The following is a 24,380-nucleotide window of genomic DNA, read 5'->3' as shown; positions in this document are numbered from 1 at the left end:
CCAGCCGGGCCCACCTGCCCGCCCCCGGTGCCCACCTGCGGACGAGGGCCGGTCCTCCCACACGCGGTTGGTGAGTGGGGTCCGGCGGTTGCAGTCTCCCTCCGAATGCACTGAGGAGACGGAGGGTGGCCGGTCCCCAGACGCCAGGCCTGGGGCCGGGGACTTGGCTTTTCGGCTGCTGGGTCTGCCAGAGACTTTGGCCTTCCCGCCACCACCTGCAGGGGGACACATGGGAAGGGGCCGCGTTGGACTGAGGACAGCGCTCGCACTGTAGGGGTGGGGGGCGGGTGAGGCCCTGGACCCCTGCTTCCCAGGCCCCCCAGGGAGGGAGAACAGCAGCCCAGCCCCCTGGGAAGCCAAGGAGGTCGACCAGATGGCCAGACCCAGCCATGACCCTGGATTTGGAGGGGGTTTCTACTAGGGGAGTGGGTAGAACTACTTGCAAAGCCCCCTCAGGCTGCCCTGAGGCCCCCTACCCACCAGGGGCTAATACCTCAAGCACGGAGCCTCAGGCCTCTGGCTTGACCCTGACCATTGCCCCAGGACTGTGCCGGGGCTGGGCAGGCTGCAGGCCCTCTGCAGAGAAGCCAGGGCCCCTGAGGCCAGGCCTGGGCCCTCATTAAGTCCAGGAACTTCCTGGGGCCACAGTGTCCAGGTCACAAAAACGGCTCAGGAATGGCTTGAGCCTGGCCCTTGCTCTGACACGCCGAGTGTTGACTAGGGACCCAGGGCAGAGGGCGAGCCAGCCCGTCGGGTTTCCCTGATTCATCTGAGTTTGGATCTGGCACACAGACACTGGTCTCCTCCCCATCAGACCCGAGGGCCAGCCGTGAACATGCCTGGTGGCCGCAGCAGACACTGGGCCCACTGGCCTGGCTGCCGTGAGCCCAAGGGTCCCTCCTGACCCACACAGAGAAGGTGGGTCCTCACTCCAGCCTGATCTCCCCAAGGAGACACGAGATGGGCCAGGACGTGGGCATCCCGGGACGAATGTCCAGCAGGGGAGGAAGGCAGGGCAGGGCTCGGGCAGCGGTGTGAGTGTTTTTAGAAAAGCGGCAGCTCCTTCGGGCCCAGTGGGCGAGGGCGGACCGGGGCCACGCAGACACCTGGGGGTGTCCGCCCAGCTTGGGGTTAGCCAACTCCAGGACCACGTCAAACACGCACAAAAATAAGAGTCACAAGCTCCAAAGCTGGAGGGGGGTTGGTCAGAGGAACGCGGAGGGAGGCGGGAGGATTAATGACACCGGGGTGGGGACGGACGGGGTGGAGGAGGCCGGCAGACCTGGCGAGGTGAGCGCGTGTTCCCTCCGTCCGTCAGCAGCGGTTACGGGCATAGCAGCGGGCAGGCTGGCACTGGCATTCAGAGGGTTAAAAGCATTGGCGCTGAGCGGGTGCTCCTCCCACTGATCATATTTACCCATGAGCGCCTTTCTAATAATGGCCTCCAGCCCCATGTTGGTGCTAGCATGCTCCTGCACCGCCTGGTTTCTGCAGGTCATGAGGCCTGGGAGAGAGACACACACACAAAGGGGGCCGGAGGGGCCAGAGGGACAAGGGGGAGAGAGGGAGAGAGAAGCAGAGAGGGAGAGAGGGAGGAGAAGAAAGAATACACAGTGAGCACATTTTGGCAAAGCAACGATTCTTGATTTCCCTATCTTCCCCCCTGGTTTCCGCTGCAGGGTGATGGGGGCGGGAGAGCTCCCTCTGACTCGGGCCCTGGAAGCTCTCAGGAATTCCCGGTGGGGGAAGAGGTGGGCTTGGGGTGGTTAGATGACCACCCCCCAAGCCTCATGCCTACTCTGCCCTCTGGGAAATCAGAAGCCCCTTCTGGATCCCTAACCCCAGCTGGGGCTGCTTCTTTTTTAAAAACTCGAGTGGTCTTAAAAAGGAGCGGGAAGCGGGATCAGGGGGTCCCCGTATTTGGGGAAAGGGCTGCTGGGAAACTAAGTCAAGCCGGAGCTCAGTGCTGGGCGCTGGGGGGTCCACCCTGGTTCCCGGGGGCTGCTGGGAGGAATGGAGGACCAAGGTGACCAGACGGTCCTCCGGCCGCCCCTGCCTGCGAGGCCTGGGACCCTCAAGCCCCCCGTCTGCCCCCGCAGCTGGGCCTAACTCTCCTCCCACCCCGTCTCCCCGCCCGGGAGCCACAAGGAGAAAGAGGTGCAGAGACGGACGGTGGAGGGGGGGGATCGCAGCCATGCAGTTACGGTGCGTGCGGGGGTCAGGGCGGAGCTGGAGACAATCACATGGCCGCCCCCGGCCCGGCCACCCGGCACCAAGCGGTCCGATCGACAGCTGTCCCTCACGAATCCTTCCAGACACCCACTTCAAAGTCACGCCAGTTATGCCTCTTTTTCTGTTTACCAGGTTTTCTGTCCCTCTCTTGTTTGCCTGTGAACCGTTCTGGGGACGTTTGCAAACCCTGGGGAATGTGCCTCTTTTGGGCATTTTTGTTAAACCAGACTTTGCTTCCAAAAACCTCCGACGAAGCTCTCTGCCTGCCACTGGGCAAAATTTTCATGGATTTTAAAACTTCCACTCTGAGTCAATTGTATGATTACCAAGTGGCCGAACAACGGGTCTTGCTGACCCCTAACTCGTCTGTAAAGGGGACCGATGGTTACTGGGAGGCTCGGAGCAACACGGCAGCATCTAAAATCACATTTCTCAAGCAACTATTTGCGGTCTACGTTTTCATTTTCTTTCCTTCCTTTTGGTTGCAAACTCATGCACAGCCACAGGACCCCTTGACAGTTTTTTAGCTGTGTCTTGGCCACGCTTCATCAGCACTTAAAAAAAGTCATGTCCGTCAAGAAAAAGCAAAATTTCCAGCAGGGGTGAGTGGGGCGGGGAGGGGGGGGAGAAGCATTTATGATCCTACAAACTAAGACACTGGGAAGTGGAAAAAAAAGATGCGAGGGACACAGGTCATGATGGCTCCTTGGTAGGTCAGCATCCTACGATCACAGACGTTACTGAACCTGCCACCCAAGGTCACGGGTCCATGGTCTGTCAGTGCCAGGCAGGAAGCTGACCGACTCCAGTCCTAAAGCAGGAGCTAATTAAGCAGCAGAGACCGGGGTCTGGGGAAATTTTGTGTGTGTGGCCTAAACTGCTTTGAAAAAAAAGTTGAATCTAATTTATATGCAAGTTCCTTGTACCGCATGAATTTCTACACACACGTGCACCTGTGTCGGTGTATGAGCATCTCTGAAATGAAAACATGAAAACATTCATTTCTGTCCATCTTGTTGTTTTGACCGAATTGTCTCCTCCCCATTGCCTGAGGCTCAGCCAAGCCCCCAGCGTCTAGTCTCTGGGTGGACGGACATTCCCCAGTTGGGACCCCCATTTAGAGGCCCCGTGGCCCCCCGATAAAATCCAGCGGCTGCCTTTTGCTCAGCACATTCCCAGAGCTGTGACGGCCCTCAGGGAAGGTCAGCGCATCCCCCCAAAGACGCCTCGTTCCTCCCCGCACCGGGCAGGCCTCCGGCGGAGGGTCAGCCCTGTCTGCTCTGGCTCAGCCGCTTCACACCAGACACCAGGTGCTTCCCCAAAGCCCCGTCCCAGTCCTTCCACAGAGGCAGCAGAAATGCACAGTGTAACCCCACGGGCTCCAAAACACCATAGAAGGCTTAAGTTTCAGCGTAAAAACGTGTGTGAGGGCTTCCCTGGTGGCGGAGTGGTTGAGAATTCGCCTGCCAATGCAGGGGACACAGGTTCGAGCCCTAGTCCGGGAAGATCCCACATGCCGTGGAGCAACTAAGCCTGTGCGCCACAACTACTGAGCCCGCGTGCTGCAACTACTGAAGCCCACGCACCTAGAGCCCGTGCTCCACAACAAGAGAAGCCACCGCAATGAGAAGCCCGCGCACCGCAACAAAAAGTAGCCCCCGCTCGCCACAACTAGAGAAAGCCCGTGCACAGCAACGAAGACCCAACACAGTCAAAAATAAATAAAATAAAGTTATATATAAAAAAAAATGTGTGTGAATTTTACACTCATCTCTGGAATACATCTGCACTGTTTCCCCAGCTCCCTGGATGGAATTTTCAAGTAAAACTGACGCTTTACCTATAAAAAGTGCCCACGCGGACCACGTGCACACACAGGCCCACCCCGCATCCACACACTCGCATCTCCAGCTGAGATCCCAACAGACAGGTTCCGGGTGTTGTGTGTGACGCTAATACTGTACTACATGCACCAGGAGGCCTTGAAATTGAACTCCAAATAGACACTCCTTGCCAGGCCCCGCCGGCCTTTTGTGTGTGTCTGCATCCCCACTGCAGGGTTTGTCCCCTCCTCTGCATCCCCACTGCAGAGGAGGGGACACACTTGAACTATGAAAGGCCACCTGTCACCATGGCTACGGCTGACGTGCGGCCCAGTGACCTCCGAGGCCTCACTCCCAAGTCTCCTTCCAGGTCCAGACACCCAGCTTGACCTCCCTGGGCGCACAGTGACGGGGGAGGGGGAGGGAGGGGACGGGCTGGCGGCCGAGCAGCCCGGGGTGAACGGTTACCTGCTCCGGTGATGGCGGGCATGTTGAAGATCTCCGTCCCGGGCTGGCCAATATCTGGAGGGGGACGACGAGATGGGTGAGGCCTACAGGTCCTGGAAAGCACCTGCCCCCCTATGTCCCCTGTCTGGTCTAGGCAAGGTGCACCACCTGGGAGCTTGCGCAACGCAGACAGATTTAGCAGGGCTGGGGCAGGGCCTGAGAGTCTGCATTTCGAGCCAGCTCGCTGAGGCTGCTGACCTACTGGCCCAGGCACAACACTTGGCAAGGTTCCGGACTTACCAGCCTGGGCCGGTGAGTGTCTGCAAGGCTGCGACTCCAGCCCCAGAAAGAGAAAAGCCTCTGCAAGGTCCCCAGGCTCCCCCCGCTAACGAGCTTTTTGAGGCCGGGGATGTGATGATCCCTCCTTCATTGGTTCACCCACTCATGTGTTCTCTTGAGCATCTGCTATGTGCCGGGCACTGTGCTGAGAGGGTGGAGCTAAGCTAGGATTTACGTCCAGTAACCACGTCAATGGGGAAAACAAATCACAGATGCGAGGCGCATCGTGCATGGGGTACACACGGGGTCCTTGTAAGGGCGGGACGCCGATCTCTGGCGCCCAGTACGAACAGACCCGTGCGTGCCAATATTCCCTGAGTGCCCCCTGTGTGCCGGGCATCATGCTGTGACAACCCAGCAAATGCCTACGGGAAAAAGAGGGACAACACGGGCTCCTTGAACGTGAGGTGACGGGCCAGTGGGAGAGGTGGTCGGCGGGTCCACCCGGCTGTGCTGACCCCCAGCCCCTGGCAGCCCCGCTCCCGAGGAGGGTGGGCCCCTTACTGTATTCTGGCTCGTTCCGGTTGTGGGTGTTCAGCTTCTTGTTGATCTCCTGCTTCTTAGATTTGACCATGGCCGAGTTGCTCTCGGTCAGCTTGCTGAAGAAGGCCGGCGGCTGGCTGGTGTTGCCTGGGGATTTGGAGCCCATCCTGCTGCGAGGATCAGACCCCCCAGGTCAGTTCACTTGGTGCTGAGCTTGCACACCCTTGATGATGGGGGCTCACCACCTGAGCTGCCTTAGCAATTCAGAATGAAGCTTCTCCCACCTCGTGCTTGCTTCCCCCACTTCTTAGGGCCCATGTCTTCCGAAATCCCCTCTGTCATCCACCTATCCTTGGGCTCAGGGTGTCTCTGCAGAGCCCCAGCTGCCCTGGTGGGCCACGCCTGTCTACCTGCAATAGCCGGACTCCCGGAAAAGAGCCTCGGGAACCAAAGTGGGCTCAGACCACATCTTCCCCTGAGGTCAGGGGGCCTTTCTCTCCACCTCCATCCCCCGCTTCCCGGAGCCCCAGTTTGGTCCAGCACACTTAGCTCTTTATTTCTCAGATCCTCAAGTGCCGGCAACAGGGGCCGGGCCTGAGCTAAGAGACCCCAGCCCAAGGCTCAGGAAGCTGCCGTGGAGGTCCGCCAAGTTTTGACCTTGTTTAGCAGGTCTGAGGCCCCCCGGCTGCACCCCAAAGCCCTTGCCAAGCCCCCAGCTGCACAGCGGTGGATCGAGGCCACAGGGGGGCAAGGGCCCGAGTCCTGAGCATCCCCAGAAGGGGAGGGGCTGCCGTGAAGGTACCTGGGCTCCGCCTGCTCCCCGTCCCGGTACAGCAGCGGGTACATGGTGCTCCGGGGATGCCCGGGCTCTGCCATGCCCTCCGGCGGGGACACAGGTTCTATACCATCCTCACTGCTGCCCAAGGCTGACGTCTTGCTTGGCTCTGGAGACCTGGGCGGAGAGAGGGTCCCTGCGGTGGTCAGAGCTCAGAGCTCTCCCTCTTGAAGAGGGCGCATTCCTTCCTCCACTCCCCGCTAAGCCCTGCCTCATTCTAAACCAGGGGCTAGCACGCTTTTCCTGTAAAGAGTCAGACAGCAAACATTTCAGGCGTTGTGGGCCACTTGTAGTCTCTGCTGTATATTCTCCTTCTTTAAAAAATAACCCTTTAAAAACGTAAAATCATCTTTAGCTCACGGACCATGCAAGAACAGGCCGTGGGCTGAATCTGGCCCACGGGTGGCACTTTGTTGAACCCCTGCTGCACCCCGATGCCAGGGACCCCACTGTTCCCCCAAAGACATGCTGCTGTCTTCCCAACTCTGTGCGCCACCCGGAACGGCTCCTTCATCCTAGAGCGGGGGTCCCTCCCCGTTCCTCTCCTCTCTGATCAGGGAGCCCCCCAGGGCTAACCAGGAGTGCAAGTGTGTATGTGTCCGTTAGGAGGCAGCTCTCAAATCACACGGCTCTGCTTCGAATCCCAGTTCCACCACTTACTAGCTGTGTCCCTATAAGCAAGTGAATTCACTGCTCTGTGCCTCAGTTTCTTCGTCTGTGAAATGGGATAACGCTGCCTACACTTCCTAAGGTTGTGGTGAGGATCCTGGTTAATATGTGTGAAGTATTCAGCTTGGTGCCTGGAACCCCCCCGAGTGTGGCATATGTAACACCTATTGTCCAGTTGCGCCGTGACCTTGAGCAAACTCCCCGGTCTCCCTGAACCTCGGTTTCTCATATGTGCAACGGCTCCAGGCGGGCCTCGCACTTTACTGGGCTCAAGCTTCCCGCAGCAGACACCTAACAGAGCCCTCTCGGTGGTGACCAGCAAGGGGCAACCTGTCTCCCACCGCCGCTCACCTCTTGCCCCCTTCACTGTGGGGTGAGCCACGGGCCGGGGCGCCATGGTCCGGGGCTGGGAGGTAGAGGTCGCTGGGCGGGCGGCGAAGGTCCAGGACGGGGCAGCTGGCTCCGGGGAAGGAGTAAAGGGGGGCAGGGAGGGGCGCGCTGAGCTGCTGCGGGTGGTGCCGCGTGTAGTCCTGCGTGATGACCTCCTGCAGGCCAAGGGTCAGGGGACAGGAGCAGGGTCAGCGCCAGCCATCTGCCAGAACCTTCCAGGCGGGGTGAGGGCTGGACTGAGCTTTGGGGGCAGAACCCGGGGGCTTGGTCCTTGGCTCCCCGGGGGCTTCGGGCCTGCCTCACACAGCCTCAATGCCCCCAAGTGCATGGGGTGGGAGCATTGGCCCAAGTCTCAAAGTGGGCCCCCAGGTGGGCCGGGTTCCCCTGACCAGAGTGTGTAAGATGTGGATCTCGGCTGGGCTCGTGCACCTGAGGCTCCGTCAGCTGGATGAGGGGGCGGATATAGCACCTGAGTTTGAGACTCTGGGACCCCTGGCACGGCTTGCCCTCACCAACCCCCAGATCCCTGGCTCACCTCACCAGGACTCAGTTTACCCATCAGATGGTGTACGGACCCTCCCTCCCACCTTCCTCGGGGCCGGGTCCCACCCCAGGTACAAAGGCAACGAGGAGGGGGCAGAGGAGGGGTAGTTACACTGATGTGCTGTGCCAGCGTGACCACCCGCTGGTGACCTTTGACCCCTGGGGTGGTCTGGAGCAGCGGGCTGGACGAGGGCTGGCTCTCGGGCAGCGGCCGCAGGTGTGGGAGGTGTGCAGCCTCGCCGCTGAGCTTCCCCGGGCCTGCGGGCAGAGCAGAGCAGGTCAGGGCGTGGCTGAGGTGGGCGAGGCACGTGCCTGGCGGGGCTCCTGCCCTCAAACCCCGGCTCTGCCCTCTGAGCTGTGGCGCGAGTCCGATTCCGCCACCTCTGAGCGCCTCAGTTTCCCCATCTGCGCGATGGGGTGACAACCGTCCCTGTCTCACATGCGGGGGGGCGGGAGGGGGCTCGGAGGCAGGGCGGGACCCTACCTGGCTGCTTGTGCCGCAGGTCCCCTTCCAGGTGGCTCTTGTCGAGTTCCTCCAGGTGCTTGGGGAGCCCCTTGTCATGGGTCAGGCTGGGCGAGCTCACGGGGCTGACGGGCTCCACCCCATCAGGACTGTAGCCGCCGCCGTGGTAACCTGAAGCCGGGTGAGGCCGCGAGTCAGGCCAGCGCCAGGGCCCGGCTGCCCCTCGCAGTCTACCCTCCCACGCTGGCGGGGTCCCCCAGGCCGGGGGTGGGAGCTGGGGCGGAGGGAGAGAGGGAGAGAGCCAGAGTGGGGTCTGCTGGCCGGCCAGGGGTGGGGGCGGACTGAGAAAAGAGGGACGGGGGCTGCAGGGAGAGAGGGCTGTAGAGAGAGCTGGACGCAGAAGCAGCGCAGAGAACACGACGCACAGGCAGGCAGGCGGGGGGTGGGGGGGGGGACGGGGAGAGATCCAAGGAGAGGGAGAGCTGGACAGCAGCACAGGTGGGAAAAGGGACGGAGACAGCGCCCGGTGGTGCTGGCGGGCCAGGGGTGGGGAGGGTGAGATGGGGCGGATGAGTCTCTGCGAAGGGAGTGTAGGGGCAGCGGATGGGCGGTGAGGGAGTGAGGCCGGTGAGGGCTGGGGCGGGAGCGACACTCAGGTCCCAGTGTCCCCGCCGGGCCACAGCCCCGCTCCAGCACGGAGGACGCCCCTTGTCCCCGGGGCTGCTGGCTGGCGGGCCGGCAAGGGGAGCGTGGGGCCGAGTACCCCCAAGACTCCCTCACGACCTGGGCAGGATGCGGGGGGCAGGTTCCCAGCTCCTCCTGGAAAGTGGCGGCGCTCCCCCCTCCCCGTCTTCTCTCCGCCGTATGCCGGGGGCTGGGGGGCGGGAAGAGTCCTCCAGACCACACACGGCAGCAGGCGGAGGCATCGCCCGCGCCCCCCTGCAGCCCCGCTCCCCGGACAAAGGCGCAAGGGGGAGATGGGAGGCGCGGCTAAAGTCAAAATCACAGATCCATTCATTAAAGGAAAAAAAGCGAAAATCCAAAACAACACAAAAAAATCATGATAAAACGATGTGCGAAGGATGAGGCTGCCGCCCGCTCGGAGGGCGCGTGCGCGGCTGGCGGAACCATCAGAGCGTGCAACCGACGAAGACGACTTTCAAAACAAAATACCAAAACCAACGAAAAATGGGGGAAAAATAAAAAGCAGAGATCTGAAAATATCTTTAGGCCACAAGACGGAGCGGGTGGGCGGCGGGGCCAGAAGTCTTACCATCGCGAGGGGAGTCGTTGGCCAGCGAACCTCCTTCTCGCGGCCCTTTATCGTGAGCAATTTGACGCATGATTATCGCGTCTATGAAGGTGGCCGCTGTCAGGGTGGTCTTACCCAGAGAACGGAGTTCCAATTCCTGGATGGAAAAGGGTTTACTTTGAGTCTTTTCCCGGTGCAGGTCCGAGGCCGAGGCGGGCGGCGCTGGCTGGTCCGGGCTGGCGTGGTGGGGCGTGAGGCCCTTCGCCGGGGCGCGGGCGATGGCTGCGTGGCCGGAGCCAGGCGGCGCCAGGGGCCGGGGCTCGGAGCCCTTGCCGGGGGAGGACACGGGCTCCAGCCCCGCGCGGGCTGGGGGCTTGGCGAGGAAGGTGTGGCCGGCGTCCGCTCGGGGCCGCTCGGGCCGGGTGACCCGCGGGGCCTCCTTAGGCAGCAAGACAGGCTCCAGGAGGGTGGGGTAGACCCCGTCGAGGGTGCCACCCAGTGGGCAGTGGGTGGCGGGTGGGAATGTGGCGGCCGGGCGGACAGGCGAGGAGGTGGAGGTGGACCTGGGGGAGGAGAGAGGGTGGGTCAGCGGCTGCGGGAGCCACAGCCGGGGCCTGTGAGGCCGAGGCAGGGTCACTCCCTCACTTTGACACCCTGCGGAGTCACCCCTGCCTGCCTGGAAGAGCTCCCACGCTCCCTACTGCTCTCAGAATAAACGCTGCTGACCGTGACCTGCGAGCCCCCGTGCCACGTGGCCTCACCTACCCCATCCACCCGTCGTCCATCCAGCCCATCAGCTTGTCAGCCCAAAACTTTTTACTGAGCACCTACTATGTGTCAGGCGCTGTTCTAGACACTGGGGTACGGCAGTGCACAAAACAGACAAAAGCGCCATACATTCTAGGTGAGAAGACAGACTACGCGCGTGTTAACGTGATAACGTGATAAATTAAACCCCTATCAGCGCGGCAACTGCTCGAAGGTGAACGAGTCTGGGTTACGTTCTGCTAAGAGAACGGCAAGGGAGCTCTTAGGCAGGGCTCACGGGGGACTCTCTGAGGGGCTGGCACATGCGCTGGGGAGGAAATGAGTGAGCCACGTGGAGAGTCGGAACACTAAGGGCAAAGGCCCGGAGGGCGGGCTAGGGCGGGTGGTTAGAGGACAGGGCAGTGGGGCCCAGCTCTCCCACCTCCGCCATCAGGGGCCACACAGGGCTCCCTGTCGTCCCCTCTGCCTGGAGCGCTCTTCCTCACCCCAGCGGCTTATGGGTCTAGCCCATAAGCCCTAAGAGGGCACTGCGTGCGTCAACCATTACCGTGTCCCCCATACCCAGCACAGGGCAGGAGACCCACCGCAGGCCCACCAGGAAGAAGGAATGAACAGATGCACTCTCTCTGACCTTCACAGGGTCAATGTAATTATCCCTGCTCTGCAGATGAGGAAACAGGCTTGGACATGAGCTGGCCTGACCCCATCTCTTGTGGCCTCTCTGTCAAGCCAGGCGTTTCCATGAGGAAGCCTTGTGCTAATCCTCTCTCCCAAGGGTCTTACTCAGCTGCCATTGGGAAAGGGCCTGATGTTCCTGCTGCAGCTTCGCACCGGTGGTCGCTGGTGGGAGCTCTTGCCTGGGTACCCCGCTCTAAGAGTCAGGTGCCCCTGCTCTGCGTACCTGCTGGGGACCTGACTCAGAGGGGACAAGCCTCTGCTCTTGGGAAATGATGTCATTTTTCATAATTGGAATGGTGGTGGGGAAGTTATGATTTAGAGCAGCCAAATGGAAGGACACTTGCATGAATGGATACTTCATTTTGGAAGAAGCAGCCGCCTCCAAACTGTCCTTGGGCAGGGACGGGTATTGGGGAAGCTCCCTCCCCCATCAGGCAGCTCTGCCCACAGTCCTTGGGTGGGAGGTGGGTCTTGGGCCTGTTGTGATAGGAAGTGGACTCTGGGGGGTGGGGTGGGGGGGACACGTATTGGACCTCTGCAGCTTCTCCCATCCTCACGGAACCTCTGGACTTTGTCCGGGCAAGAGAGACACTATCTCCTCCCTGTAGGGCCCTGCTGAATCCTGGGAGGACCAGGAGAGACTCTCCTCACAGGCTCACTCTGTCTCTCCCTCTCCACTCCGCAGACTCCATTCCTGAACTCGACAACCTACCCAACTACTCACCCGTCCACCCACCCAACTCATCATCCATCTACCCAATGAACCACCTACTCATCCATCTACCCACCCAAGCCCCCCAGCCATCTACCCAACTCATCACCTGTCCACCTACCCATCTATCCACCCACCTCCCTACCTACCTACCTAACCCAACCCAAACACCCATCCACCTATTCAACCCATCATCTATCTACTCACCCATCTACCCATCCATCCACCTACCTGCTCACCCATCTAACCCAACCTCCATCCAATTACCCACCCATCTATTCATCCACCTCCATCCATCCACCTATTCACCTAGCTCTCTAACACAACCATCCATCCACCCACCCACCCACCTGCTGTCATCTATCCATCTACCCCCCCATCTGCCCATTCATCTAGCCCCGCCACCCATCTATCCACCACTGACCCACCTATGCATCTACCTGCTCACCTGTCATCCATCCACTTACCCACCCAAAATCTATTATCCACCCAGCCAGCCATTCATCTATCCACCCACCCATCCAACTAACCCCATCACCCATCTATTTACCTTCTCACCCACCTAGCCATCCATCCACCAACCTGCCCACCCATCGCTCACTCTCCCGTGTACCTCCCAACCCCTCGGTGCACTTGCGCGCGCCCCCAGCCTGTATCCAGCGACCAGCCACCCGCCCGCCTGTCCCCTCCCCTGCGCCAACCTGGCCCACCTCAGGACCGTGGGCGTGCTGGGCTCCACGGAGGTGACGATGTTCTTCATGCCCGTGTTGTGCAGCACGCTGGGCCTCTGCTGGATGGCGTCCTGGGTCCGGGGTGAGATGGGCGAGTGCTGGTGGGAGTGGGAGTGGGAGGCGGGGCGGCTGCCGCCGCTCCCACCCCCGCCGCCGCCGCCGCCGCCGCCGCTCTGCTCCGTACCTGGTGGAAACAAGCCGTGGGGTCAGAGGGACGGGCCACGCGCAGCCGCAGGGACCCCCGGGGTGCACGCTGGCGGCTCCGACGTCCTACCGGGTCTCCAGATGGGCGCGTGCTCCACCGTGGTGGCGGACGCGAGGATGGACTTCTCCCGATCGCGCTCCCGTTCCCGCTCCCTCTCGGACGAGGCCGAGGCCGTGGGCTTTGTCAAGTGAGTGGGGCCTCCTGGAAACCCAAAGGCCTGCGGCTCAGCCCCGGGGACAGGAAGGGCCCTGGACTTGTCTTCCGGGGTGGAACAGAGAGGGCAAGGCATCTGCCCGAGGACGCCCAGAACGGGGCTGGGGGCGTCACCTGGGGAGAGCGGGGAGCTGCTGAGCCGGCTGCTGAAGTGCTGCGGTGCCGTGGGGAGGTAGGCTAGGCGGTCCATGGCGGTGGCCGGAGTGCCTGGTGTCGGGGGCACCAGCACAGGCAGGTGTGGCACTTGGGACAGGTCGATGATGCCTGGGAGAGAGGAGGTGGGGCCGGGCTGCAGCGCTCGGGGGAGGAGAGGGGCCAGGCTGCCTGCTGGCGGGACCACCCCAGCCGGTGGAGCGCCGCGCGTCCTCTGAGAAGCAGCACGGCCGGACGCTCCCTCCTGGGTCCCCGCACCGGGCCCGCAGGACCCTTCTCTGAATGCCGGGTGCTCGCAGCACCCCATCCCTTCGCCCCCAAACCCTGAAGTGGATGTGGTTTGCAGCTGGCACCCCTGCATACCTTGCTATGCCCATTTTGCTCTTTTTGTGTGCTCTTGGTGTGCCCTTTTTGCCTTTGACCCTATGCAGTCCGTTCCTGGTATTCAATCCCCACTGTATGAAATACCTAGTGTGACCGATTTTACCAACTGGACCGTAACTAGTGCTTGGTTGTTCCGGAAGAACATTCCAGAAGTGTTTCCACAAGGCGACTGTAATATGCATATGCAAAGCAACCACGGGCTGGTTTCGAGTCAAGGGAACCTAAAGTTCAAACAGCCTCACATTTCCATCTTTTTTTTTTTTTTTTTAAACTCCAAGGACTGCACATACCAAGAGGACACAAGCACATGCAGAGCCCGTGTGTATGCGTCCAGGACACACACCACACACAACCCTGCACCACCCGCCAGGTCTGTGTGTGCTCTCAGTGCAGTGATACCACCCGAGCCTCTAAGGCAACTGCTCTAGCCGCCTCGGCAAGGACAGACGTGCACGCGTGGGCACGCACGTGTCCTGTGCTCTCAGGACCCCGGGCAGACCAGGAATAAGGCCAATTCTGGGTGGCGGGTTCTGCCCACCCGCGTGCCTGGCAGCGCTCTGCCCCACCCACCTCGCGGGCCGGCGGCGTAGTTGAGCGCCAGCGAGGACTCGCGGGGCGACAGACCCCTCAGCATGTCAGCTCGCTGGGCCATGGCGGTGGCCGCGTTGTGGTGCATCTGCTGCGAGGTGATGTAGTCGTTGATGATTGTCTGGCGGTTCTCCAGTGCCGCCGTGTCGGGGTAGCCGCGGATGAGGTAAGGCGGGTACAGGTGTGGGTAGGTGGGGTTGGGGGCCAGGTGCCGGGGCAGGTAATAGGCAGCGGCTGCTGGGAGAAGGGGAGCAAGGTCAGGCCGGCCCACACCTCGGCTGGGAATACCTTCCCCCCCGCCTGTCTCAGTGCCCTCACAGCTTCTCCCAAACACCCCCCAGAAAACAGAACTGAGAGCCTAAAAGGAGAAAAACCCTCGCTGCCCCAACACACATGCGGGTGCCTCTGATTGATAATGTTCTTTGGACGGAAATTCCCCCAAACACAGGGCATCCAAAATGGGGATCACTAAAATACCTAAGGGCTGCATCTTTCTAAACGGATTTTCAGATCATGTCCGTCTGGGGAACGCTCACCCTTGAGCCCTCTTTTGATACATTTGCAATTTTAAAGGCACTGATAAGTCCGCAGGAAAAGAAAACCACTGAAAAACGTTTAACCCAGCATGTCCCTCAGACCCCTAAAAGGAATTCTGTTTTTCACCTAAACTGTTGACATGATTACACTGTTGGGTCTCCTCCCCACCATGCCTCAGTTTCCCCACTTAGTAGCGCCTAGTTGATGCCTGAGGAGCCCTTGGGCTGACACTGACGCCGCGGGGTTCTATGGGTCCGGGACAATCACCTGCATCCAGAGGGATCCCACGGGGGATGGAGGTGGGGTCGAAGGCCAGCGGGATGTGGCCGCGGTACAGGTCCACGCCACTCACGCCCCGGAGCAGGTGCTCGTAGGGCGACATGGGGTGGGGGTGATGTTCAGGCACGGTGCTGTGTGGGGACTTGGCGATCTCACGGGGCGTGGACGTCAGCTTTCGGTCCTGGGATGCCTTGCTGGACGAGAGGCTGCCTGTGGGGACGGGCCAAGTGGGGATGGCATCAGACCTCTGTGCCAGAGGTGTCCCAGCCCCCAACACGGGGGCTGCCGAGGCTAGTGCTTATGGGAAGCCATTTGAGGCTAGGGTCTCTGGGATCCCAGGGACCAGGCCTCGTCATCCATCCATTTGCGTCTAGTTCATTTTTCCTTTTATTTATTCATTCACTCACTTGCTTCTGTTTTTTAGGTCTTTTACAAAGTTCATTCTTTCTTTCTTCCCTTCGTTCCCTTTCTTGTGCATTCCTTCAATCAGCCAAAAATATTTGTTAAGTGTCTACGACATGCCGAGCACTTTCTAAGAGCTAGGGCGCTGAACAAAACAGAAAAATCCTGGCCCCTGTGGGGCTGACATTCAATGCAGGAGACAGATGATCAACTAGTCATCGAAAAAGAATTTCAGAGTAATAAATTCTCTGAAGAAAATTTTTAAATGTGACAGAATGTGACCAGAATAGTGAAGGGGGGGGGGGAGGGTGGTCATAAGAGACCTCCCTGAGGATGTGACATTTGAAGAGAGTCCTGAAGGGCGCATAAGAAACCAGTTAGGTAAAGATCTGAAAGGCGGGTGGGGGGGTGGGGGGGGCGCGGATTTCAGGCAAGGGAACAGCACGTGCAAAGGTCTTGAGCAAAGAATGAGCTGAGTGTGGTCAAGGAAGAGAGATAAAGCGGCAGATAAAGGAATTTGGCAGTAAGATGGAAAGGTGGGTGGGGCGGGATCCTGCAGGCTCCCAAGGCCATGGTGGAAAAGGGTGATTTTTTTCCTAAGTGCAGTGAGAAGTCACTAGAAAGATTTAAGCAGAACAGTGGCGTAATCTGATGTAAGTATTTCAAAAAAGTATTCAGGCTGCCGTTTGGGGAGCAGATTATTAGCAGGACAAGAGAGAAGTCAGGGGAGCCAGGTGGTCTGGAGGTGGCCGGGAGATGGAGAGAATTCTGAGGATGGTCTGGAGGTAGCACCCACTGGTCTGGCTGGTGGAATGGATGTGGTGGCCCCGAGGTTGCTCCTGAGCTAAGGCGTGGGCGGTAAGGCAGTTTCAGAGACCGGAGCCCACCGAGGCCCCGCCCCACCCCGAGGCCCCGCCACACCTCGCGCCCCGCCCCACGCACCCTCCTGCAGGCGCGGGGTTGGCTCCCGTGTGGTCACCGGTGATCCGCGGGGTAGGTGGCTGGCGAAGGGTGCCGCGTGGTCCTCGTAGGTCAGGGGGCTCTGCCGTGGCTTGCCCAGCTCAGGCACGATGACCGGGGCCCCCCGGGTGATGGAGCCCCCCGAGCTGCTGACGGCGCCCGGCCGGCTCTTCAGACTCTCCTCGTAGCAGGCGCGCTCCAGCGCCCGGGTGTCGGCCATCACGTCCAACGGGTGCACCGCCGGGAACGTCCGGCCGGGGCTGCCGATGATGGAGCGCACGTCGTGCTTTTTGGAGCCGGTGGAGGACGTGCTGGTGTCATACTTGAGCGGGGTGCCCTGAGGGGCGAGGGGGGATGAGCACCAGCTACACAACCTCTCTGAGCCTCAGTTTCTCAGCTATGAAATGGGAGCGACATCTCATGCCTCCAGGGGCGGGGGAGAAAGGGCTTTGCTAAGCCTAAGATGAGTGCACACCTGTCCCTGCCTTGCCCACCCCTGTCCTGGACCCTGGCCCCCGGAGCCACCTGGGGGGCTGCAGAAGGGGGCACAAAGTTCAGAGGTCAGCCCTTCCTGGAGCAAGTGGGGAACCTCTGTTGGCCCTTGGGGTTCGCTGGAAAGAGACTTAACACCCCCATGAGGGCAAATACCTTCTTCCCGTCAGTCTGGGACCCTCTGCGGCCCACCCAATGTCAAGCCAGAAAAGCCAGCCGCAAAATCCAGTTCCACCGCCCTGAGGCTCAAGTCTCGGAGGTCAGGGCTGAGGTTTATGCTTGCTCTATGGCCAGAAAGGGCAGCTGAAGAAACAGGGGTCATGGGCGAGCTGCAGCCCGGCCTCCTGGGAGAAGACCCCACCCTGTCTACGCAGGCCGGGGAAACCCAGGATACGGTGGGCTCTGTGTCTTTGCCAAGTAAGAGAACTCTGCTTTTATTCAGGAATGTTTTAATTACTTTAAGAAGGGGAAATGTCCTTATTTTAAAAAGAATATTCCAGAATCAGACTGGCCTCCCTTTTGGATCCATGGTGGACTCTTGCCAATGGCTTCACAACTGCCCAGAGGCTGAGAGCCAAACCCATCCCCTGGCCTTCGACGATCTTCCCACCGCTCCCGCCTTCTCCCGGGGCACCTCTGTGCCGTGAGCCAACTGTAGGCCTCCTGGACACCCTCCCCAGTCCCTGCCACCTCATAGCCACGCAGCCCCCGACAGATCCCACGCTCCTTCCTCATTCACATCAGCCACCTCTGACCACGTGAAGAGACAGTGGTCCTTAGGTGGTTTCCACCGACCAGCTCCTCACACAATCAGAGCTCATCTTCCCCTACCAGGCTGGGGCCTCTGGGGGGCCAGAGCCACGGGGGTGGGGGTAGGGTGAGGTGCAACATGCTGGTGGGAGAAGTGGATGCCAAGAAGCAAAGACGTTGCAGATTTGGGGACATCTGGATTTGAGATGCACAACTGCCATTTACTTGCTGTGTGACCCGGACAAGTTGTTTAACCTCTCTGAACCCGTTTGCTCACCACTAAAATGCGGACAGTAAGAGAACTACCTCAGAGTGCTGCTGTGAGGGTTAGATAAGTCATGATGTCTTATGGTCATGGATCAAGGGTTCGATCCATGACCGGCGTTCATTATTACATCTAGCTCTGGGGTTTGGCAAGCTTCTTGACCTCTCTGGGCCTCAGTTTCTCCACCTGGAGAATGGGGATGATAGGTATGACTCTCCCGGGCTGTAAATACAATTGAACGAGGTCATGGATGTAGTATAAAGGCCCTGGTATGGAATCCGGAATGTACGTGATGACGGCTCAGTGATGAGCAGCTGTGTGATCTTGGGCACGGCACTCAACAAGTCTGGGCCTCAGTTTCCCCATTTGTAGGGGCCAGAGCGGCGCCCATCAGCACCCGCCGCCCCGATCTTGGCCCAGCCGCCCAGCCCCGCGGCCGTACCTGCGTGATGGAGCCCTCCTTGAGCGGCCGCGGGGCCAGGGGCAGTTCGGGCGTGCGCCGCAGCTCCTCCCGCGGAATCTCATGGATGGAGCGGCCGGCCTCCTTCACTGTCGCCACCAGGCCCTCGTGGGCCGGCTTCAGCTTCAGGGGGCCCAGGGCCTCCAAGGGCCGGGCCTTGTAGGCCTCGGCCAGGTCCCGTGGGGGCGGGGGGGGCGGGGGCGGCGTGCCCTCACGCTTCAGGAGCTTGGCCTCCCGACGCTGGTAGTCTTCCTGGGCCTCCACGTAGGATCGTGGGATCCCTGCCAGGGAGGACGGAGCGCTGACCCTTGCACCTGCACCCCACATCGCCCATCCTAACCTGGGGCCTCCATGCTGGCAGATTCTGGAGCCAGACTACCTAGGTTCAAGTCCTCACTTGCTGTGTGACCTTGAGCACATGACCTGACCTCTCTGAGCCTCAATTTCTTCATATACAGAATGGGAGTAGTAACTGAAACACCTCACCAAGTCATGAACATTCAGTGAGATAATATAGATAAAATGCATAAAATGGGGCTCACAGTAGCTGGCTTGCCACTGACCAGCCAGGAGAACTTGGGCAGGGTATCTGACCTCTTTCATCCTCCCACCAGTTGTATCTTCCTCTTGGAGTCTGTTCCATAAGATAATATATAGAGAGGACTTGGGGTAGCACCGAGCGCAGAGTACAGTAGATGCTCAATAAATGACATCTACAAAGTTGAGGGTGATGGGTAGTATTTTGCTTTCTCTTTTTGTTTTCAAATACATAAGGAATGCCTTGCTCTGCCTTTCAACCTGCACACGTACCTGTCATGTACACGTGTGTTACGTGCCTTTCCACACACCTGGGCACCCATGGCACTCTGGTATGCCTTCCCTCCCCCGCCCACCCTGACTGTAAACCCGAGGGCTTGTTGTAGCTGCCACGAGGGCGTGGTGGCCAGGCATGCGGGGGCACCTGGGGAGCAGAGGGCAGGGTACCTTGCGTGATGGAGCCTCGGATGTGGTGCTGCTCCTTGAGGTGGTGGGGGCTGTGTCGCTCAGGCGGGATGGCGCGGCCCATGAGACCTGGGGGGGGAGGGCAAGAGCACCATCGCGTGGCTCCCCGGGCCGGCCCTGGCAGTGACGAGCCAGGGTCTACAGCGCCCCCTCCCAGCAGCGGACCCCTCCAGCCACTTGGTGTCGGTCCCCATGATGATAGTGGTGGCGGCATAGGACCACTTCCCGGGCCCTGTGCTACCTCCAGATGGAGCTTCAGAAAAACCCAGCCTCAGTTTTCCTATCTGTAAAGTAGGGCCAACCATCCCATCTCCTCCCTCCAGGGTGAGCTGAGAGAGAGAAATTCTCTCCCTTTCCTGCCATCACCCAGCAAGTAGGGAAGCCCCCGGGGCAGGTCCTAGGCCCTCCACTGGCCCTTCCGTGCCCCCTGGAGTAGGGAGCTGGGCAGGGCACACACCTTCGATGCTGGCTGAGGAGATGGCCCTGCTGACACGGCCCTCCATCATGTCATAGGTGCGCTTGGGGGCGGCCGTCTCGTGGGGAGGTCCTGAGCTGCTCCTGCCATCCTCCTTGGAGCACTGGGACACGGACATGCCACCTGGAAACCAGACCGATCTCACGATGAGGGGCAGCCCCAGGGCAACTGTGTGCACTGGGCCCAGGACCAGCAAACCGGCCGGGCCCAAGGGGCAGGAGTCAACAGCCTGCGGTCCAGCCCAGGGCCTGTTCTGCTGGCAGGTAGGTGTGTGCCTTTGACCACGTGTGGGTATGTGAGTCTGTGCACAAACACGTCCACTCGTGGGAGCCGACACGTGACGTGAACATGTGTAACCACGTGCACGTGAGCAAAGATGCACCAGCCGAGTGTGAACATGCAGGGTTACCACAACCATTTGTGTGTGTCACTGTGGGTCTCTGTGTGCGTGCACATGTGTGAGAGTGTGTGTGTGTGCGCACCTGGCCACTGAGAACAAAGTGAGGCCACATGCAAGAAACTATGTGCACCTGTGTCCACGTGGGGAGAGTGTGTGTCTGCGGGGGGGGGGGGGGCGGGGAGGGAGGGGACGAGGAGTGTCCACACCCGAGGCGGCCTCGCCAAGCCAGGCTGAGCCCAAGGGGCGAGCACCTCAGGCTGGGCACGCGGGCCCCCGACAGGCCGAGGGTCTGAGCAGCCAGGAGGCGAGCCCTGAGGAGGCCAAGGCTTGGTCTCGCCCATCAGGCTGGGGGCTCCTCGAGTGGAGGTCTCTCCTTCCAAGGGTGGCTGAGTGCGGGGGTATCAGAAGCAAGTTCCCGAGAGCCCCGTGCCTGCCCCTTGGGATAAAGGGCGCGCTCGCTCTCCCAGGATTTCCAGTCATGACCCCACGGGATCCTCAGGGCATGAGCTACTCCAGGGGCTGCAAACTGGTGGCCAGCGGATAGACCGCGTTGCTGCTCCAAATTTTGCTCAAAATTAATTGCTGATGTTTAAACACTGAGAGATTTCAGATAAAAACAGAGAGATTAGAAGTCTGGCCAGCGAGCTCACACTCGTTACAGGGCGACAGTCAGCTATCGGGGAACAGAGGCGGGGCCCCTGTGGACACAGCCATCACTCTCCGGGTCCTCCCCGCCCCCTACTGCCTTCCACCCGGCCTGCGGCCCTCACTAGTCCCAGGAAGCACGTGAGAAATTAAAGGCCTTGATTTACACCCATTCTGCAGATGACAAACTTAAGGCCTGTAGGGGCTCAAGAACTGATCTGGAGGCCTGAGCTGAGATGCCACCCAGGGCTCTGCTCGCAACACCTCGACGGCCAGCCCCTCCGTCTGCCCTTCCAGGGCCCCTGACCATCCCCCAGGGCCCTCAGCCGGGTACCGAGGTTGGCACAGAAGACGCAGCTGACACCCTGTCCCCAAGACCATCTCCACCACTTGGCAGCAGAGAGAGGCAAGTGCCTAAGCCTCACGGTACCACCTCCGCTTCCCGGGACCTGGGGGGCGGGAGGGCAGTCGGGCCAGGCGGAGGCGGAGGGAGAGGAAAAAGCGCCCGCCGCCGCCAGAGGAGAAGCAGTTTGCAGCCCTACAGCTGCCAGCTGCTGAGAGGGGCGCCCATTAGCAGCTTTTATCTCCGTGCCCCTGGGTGCCCGAGGCTGCCAGGAAATTCACATCCCAGCCCTTTACTTCCTTAACTCCTTCCAGGCGGGGCTCCCTGGCTGGGGAACCAGAGAGGGTGAGAGGAGTGAGGAGCACTGAAGTGGGGGGCCCAGGGCTCAGGGGGGTGGCGCATCACCCTGGTCATCGCCCCTTCCTGCCACCCACAGCGTTTGCCAGGAGCACTGGGCCAGAGGCCTGGGGGAGTGAGCCTGGGCTTCTGCTCCCTGGGCCTGTTCCCCTACTACACGTCTAGCAAGGCTGGCCACAAGTTTGCATCCTAAATTGTAAAGAACCGGGCAGAGGTGGAGACAGCTAAAGCCAATCCTTACCTGCTGCTGGCTTACATACCTGCAGGGATGGGGAGGTCACCCCCTCTCCTGGTGTCACCCCAGCCTTGCCTCCCTGTGAACCCACCTCAATGGGCCAAACACCCCCGCCCCTGCTCCCCCAGTCCCAGGCCTCCTTTTCTCTTGAGGGGCCAGGAGGGTGGACACACAGAAGGACCACTGGACATCACTGCACCTCAGCTCCCACATCCGTGAAATGGGAAGACACACCTTCGCCCTGGCTCTCAACCACACGAAGCTGACAGGAGGGCAACACACTCCCACAGATTTGTTTTCTGAAGACATCTGGCTGCCCTTTAACCCCAACCATGTTTTCTGGACCCTTCTCTCTTGACCAACTCCAGAAACACCAAAGTCTGGGGTTTGGTGGGCAAGCCACACTGGATGCGGGCAGGTTTCCGTGACTCAAGATTAACAAGGTGACGTCCCATGTGCATCCTGGGTGGGCGTCCTGAGAGCTCTCTGAGGGGGCTTCATCCGCTGGGTCCCCAGCATATGGGCGGCCCCCAGTAAACACCAAGTGACCAGATGACCAACCACCTCCAGGTCACCACTGGTCCTCTCACCTAGAGGGTCCTTCCCGGGCATCAAAGATGCCCGAGGATGGGAGGGCCGGGCCAGCCCCTGCCCGCCCACCAGCTCCTGGTAGCCGTGACGGACGACGGGACTCACCCTCGTAGGACAGCACGTGGCCCTTCTTGCCCTCGTAGATGACGTGGCCCTTGGGCAGGCCATCCTCCCGGCTGCGGTCCAGGCGGCTTGGGCTGTCCTCACCGATGATCCTGGTGATGGTGCCCTTGTACAGGACGTCGGCTGGAGTGCCCTGGGGGTGCGGAGGGGGTGAGTGCCCGCGGGCTCCGGCCGGGGACCCCCACGCTCGCCAGACACGACCCAGCACGCGTACATGTGCGCCTTCCAAATCCACACACAGGCACATGTGTGTCCGCCAGCGCACACGTGTTCACACATGTACTGCTTCAGAAGGGCAGAGCCCACCGGAACACAACCACGCAGAACAAAGCATCAGTGATATTAACAACAAGTGCTGAACACTTTCTATACATCGACTCATTTAACCCTGGAAATAACCCTAAGTCAGGTACTATCGTGCCTATTTCAGATGAGGAAACTGAGGCACCAAGAGGCAAGGTGACCTCGCCCAGGGTCACCTGGCTAACGAGGGGCAGAGCTGAGACTGGAACCCAGGCAGTCTGGCCCTGGAGTCTGTGTTGCAACCTGTACTGGATGAATTTTACTTTCTCAGAGCCTGGACGCTGGGATGTCAGCCACGTGCCTGTGACCACATGTCATTCCCAAAACCAGAATGGGGACTCAAATCAGGGCAGGACACCAGAAATCTTAGCTCTAACCCAGGGTTTCTCAACCACGGCACTGTGACCTGTGGGCCAGATGATTCTTTGAGGTGGGGGCCAACCTGGGCACCGTAGGACCTTTAGCAGCCCTCCCCCCTGGGCTCTACCCACAAGATGGTGGTAGTGCATGTGACCCCCAATCTGCTCCCCCCAAGATGTGACAATCACAAATGTCCCTAGACATTGCCCAGTGTCTCCTGGGAGGCAAAATTGCCCCCGATCAAGAAACAGTGCCTTAGAGCTCCCTGTTGGGGGCTGTATTCAGGCAGAGAGAAGATAGCCACGTGGGGTAGTGTCCCGCCTTCGACTTCCAAGAACACGAGTCGGGGGTCAGAATATGAATCTGGAGTCAGACTGCTGGAGGGCAAACAGCAGGTTTACCAACAAGTTGCTGTGTGACCTTTGTCAAGTCACTTTGCCTCTCTGAGCCTCAGCCTGTACATCTACAAAACGGAGACAATCTCTGTATACGATCCTCAAAGGCACCCATCACAGACAAGCTGTCCCCAAATCAAGACGTCTCTCTTCTGTTTCTACGATTCCAAGAGCTGACTGAGAGATGCGGCTCCAACTGCGTGCCAAGCCCTAGGCTGGTGCACTTCGAGTCTCCCCCTGGGAGCTTCTCTGCCAAGAAACATCCTTCTGTGGGGTAAGGGCAGCAACTGGCACCCCTGGCTTTCATCCCAGATCCTGGTCTGCAAGCAGGGGAAAAGCAAGACGCCCTGAATCCAGACCGGTCTCCCGAGACGTCTCAAAGCAGACGCCCTAGATAGGATCCCTTGGCCACACTTTAAAAGGCTTGTGCACAAACAGTGTAGAATAAATGGGCTTTAGTTTGGGTGATAGATAATCCAGGGGCGGGAAGCCACCTCTCTCATCAGGAGAGCCCACGGCAGGGGAGCCGGCAACTTCCCATCAGGAACGGCTCCTCCAGGGGCAGCTGATAGAAGCCCATCCACTGTAAGTCTGTGTGTATGAGTTTGTGTATGTGTGTGTATCCGTGTGTTCCTGAGTTTGTGTGTGTGTGTAAGCCTGTGTGTGTCCCATGACCAGATTTCATCACCTGGGAGTGAGGCTGTGGGGAAGTCTGACCCTCACACATCTGGCAGCTGCCAGAAACAATCGCAAGGCTGTGAGTGCCCCACACGGCTTGGGTCACAGCCACCTGAAACTGGAGGCAGATGGGTGCCCAGGAGCCTTTAATCCCTAACACCTCTGTGAGGATGACTCAGCAAGAGACACTTTTAGCGAAGGGAAAACTGAGTCAGGGAGCGTCAATCCCCTGCCTGAGTCAGCATGTGGTGGGGCTGGGACTTGAGTGTCTGCAGCCCGGCTTTGGGCCCAGGTACCTGCGCAGCTGCCTTCTAAAGCTCATGATTTCAAAACCAACAGGTTTTAGAGAAACATGAAGCATCAGGGGCTCTCCTCTGTGGTGTGATCTGAGGCCACTGGAGCCAAAGACACCTCCCTATG

At 59.9% G+C, this 24,380-nt stretch overlaps 1 protein-coding gene across 1 annotated transcript in view; it reads right to left on the bottom strand.

Annotated features, from left to right (window-relative positions):
* The window catches only part of NCOR2 (nuclear receptor corepressor 2), a 222,967-nt gene that overhangs the window by 1,694 nt on the left and 196,893 nt on the right, over positions 1-24,380 (bottom strand). The window contains 19 exon segments of the mRNA XM_036823685.1: positions 36-215; positions 1,283-1,504; positions 4,524-4,577; positions 5,346-5,494; positions 6,127-6,276; positions 7,180-7,373; positions 7,874-8,019; positions 8,246-8,395; positions 9,612-10,039; positions 12,345-12,549; positions 12,640-12,771; positions 12,898-13,047; positions 13,891-14,142; positions 14,713-14,934; positions 16,069-16,423; positions 18,036-18,334; positions 19,038-19,124; positions 19,513-19,653; positions 22,207-22,357. Coding sequence (XP_036679580.1) covers positions 36-215; positions 1,283-1,504; positions 4,524-4,577; positions 5,346-5,494; positions 6,127-6,276; positions 7,180-7,373; positions 7,874-8,019; positions 8,246-8,395; positions 9,612-10,039; positions 12,345-12,549; positions 12,640-12,771; positions 12,898-13,047; positions 13,891-14,142; positions 14,713-14,934; positions 16,069-16,423; positions 18,036-18,334; positions 19,038-19,124; positions 19,513-19,653; positions 22,207-22,357 — 3,667 coding nt within the window.

This window comes from Balaenoptera musculus, chromosome 14 (genome assembly GCF_009873245.2).
Source record: "Balaenoptera musculus isolate JJ_BM4_2016_0621 chromosome 14, mBalMus1.pri.v3, whole genome shotgun sequence".
Lineage (NCBI taxonomy): Eukaryota > Metazoa > Chordata > Mammalia > Artiodactyla > Balaenopteridae > Balaenoptera > Balaenoptera musculus.
This window is presented reverse-complemented; position numbering and strand designations above follow the sequence as displayed.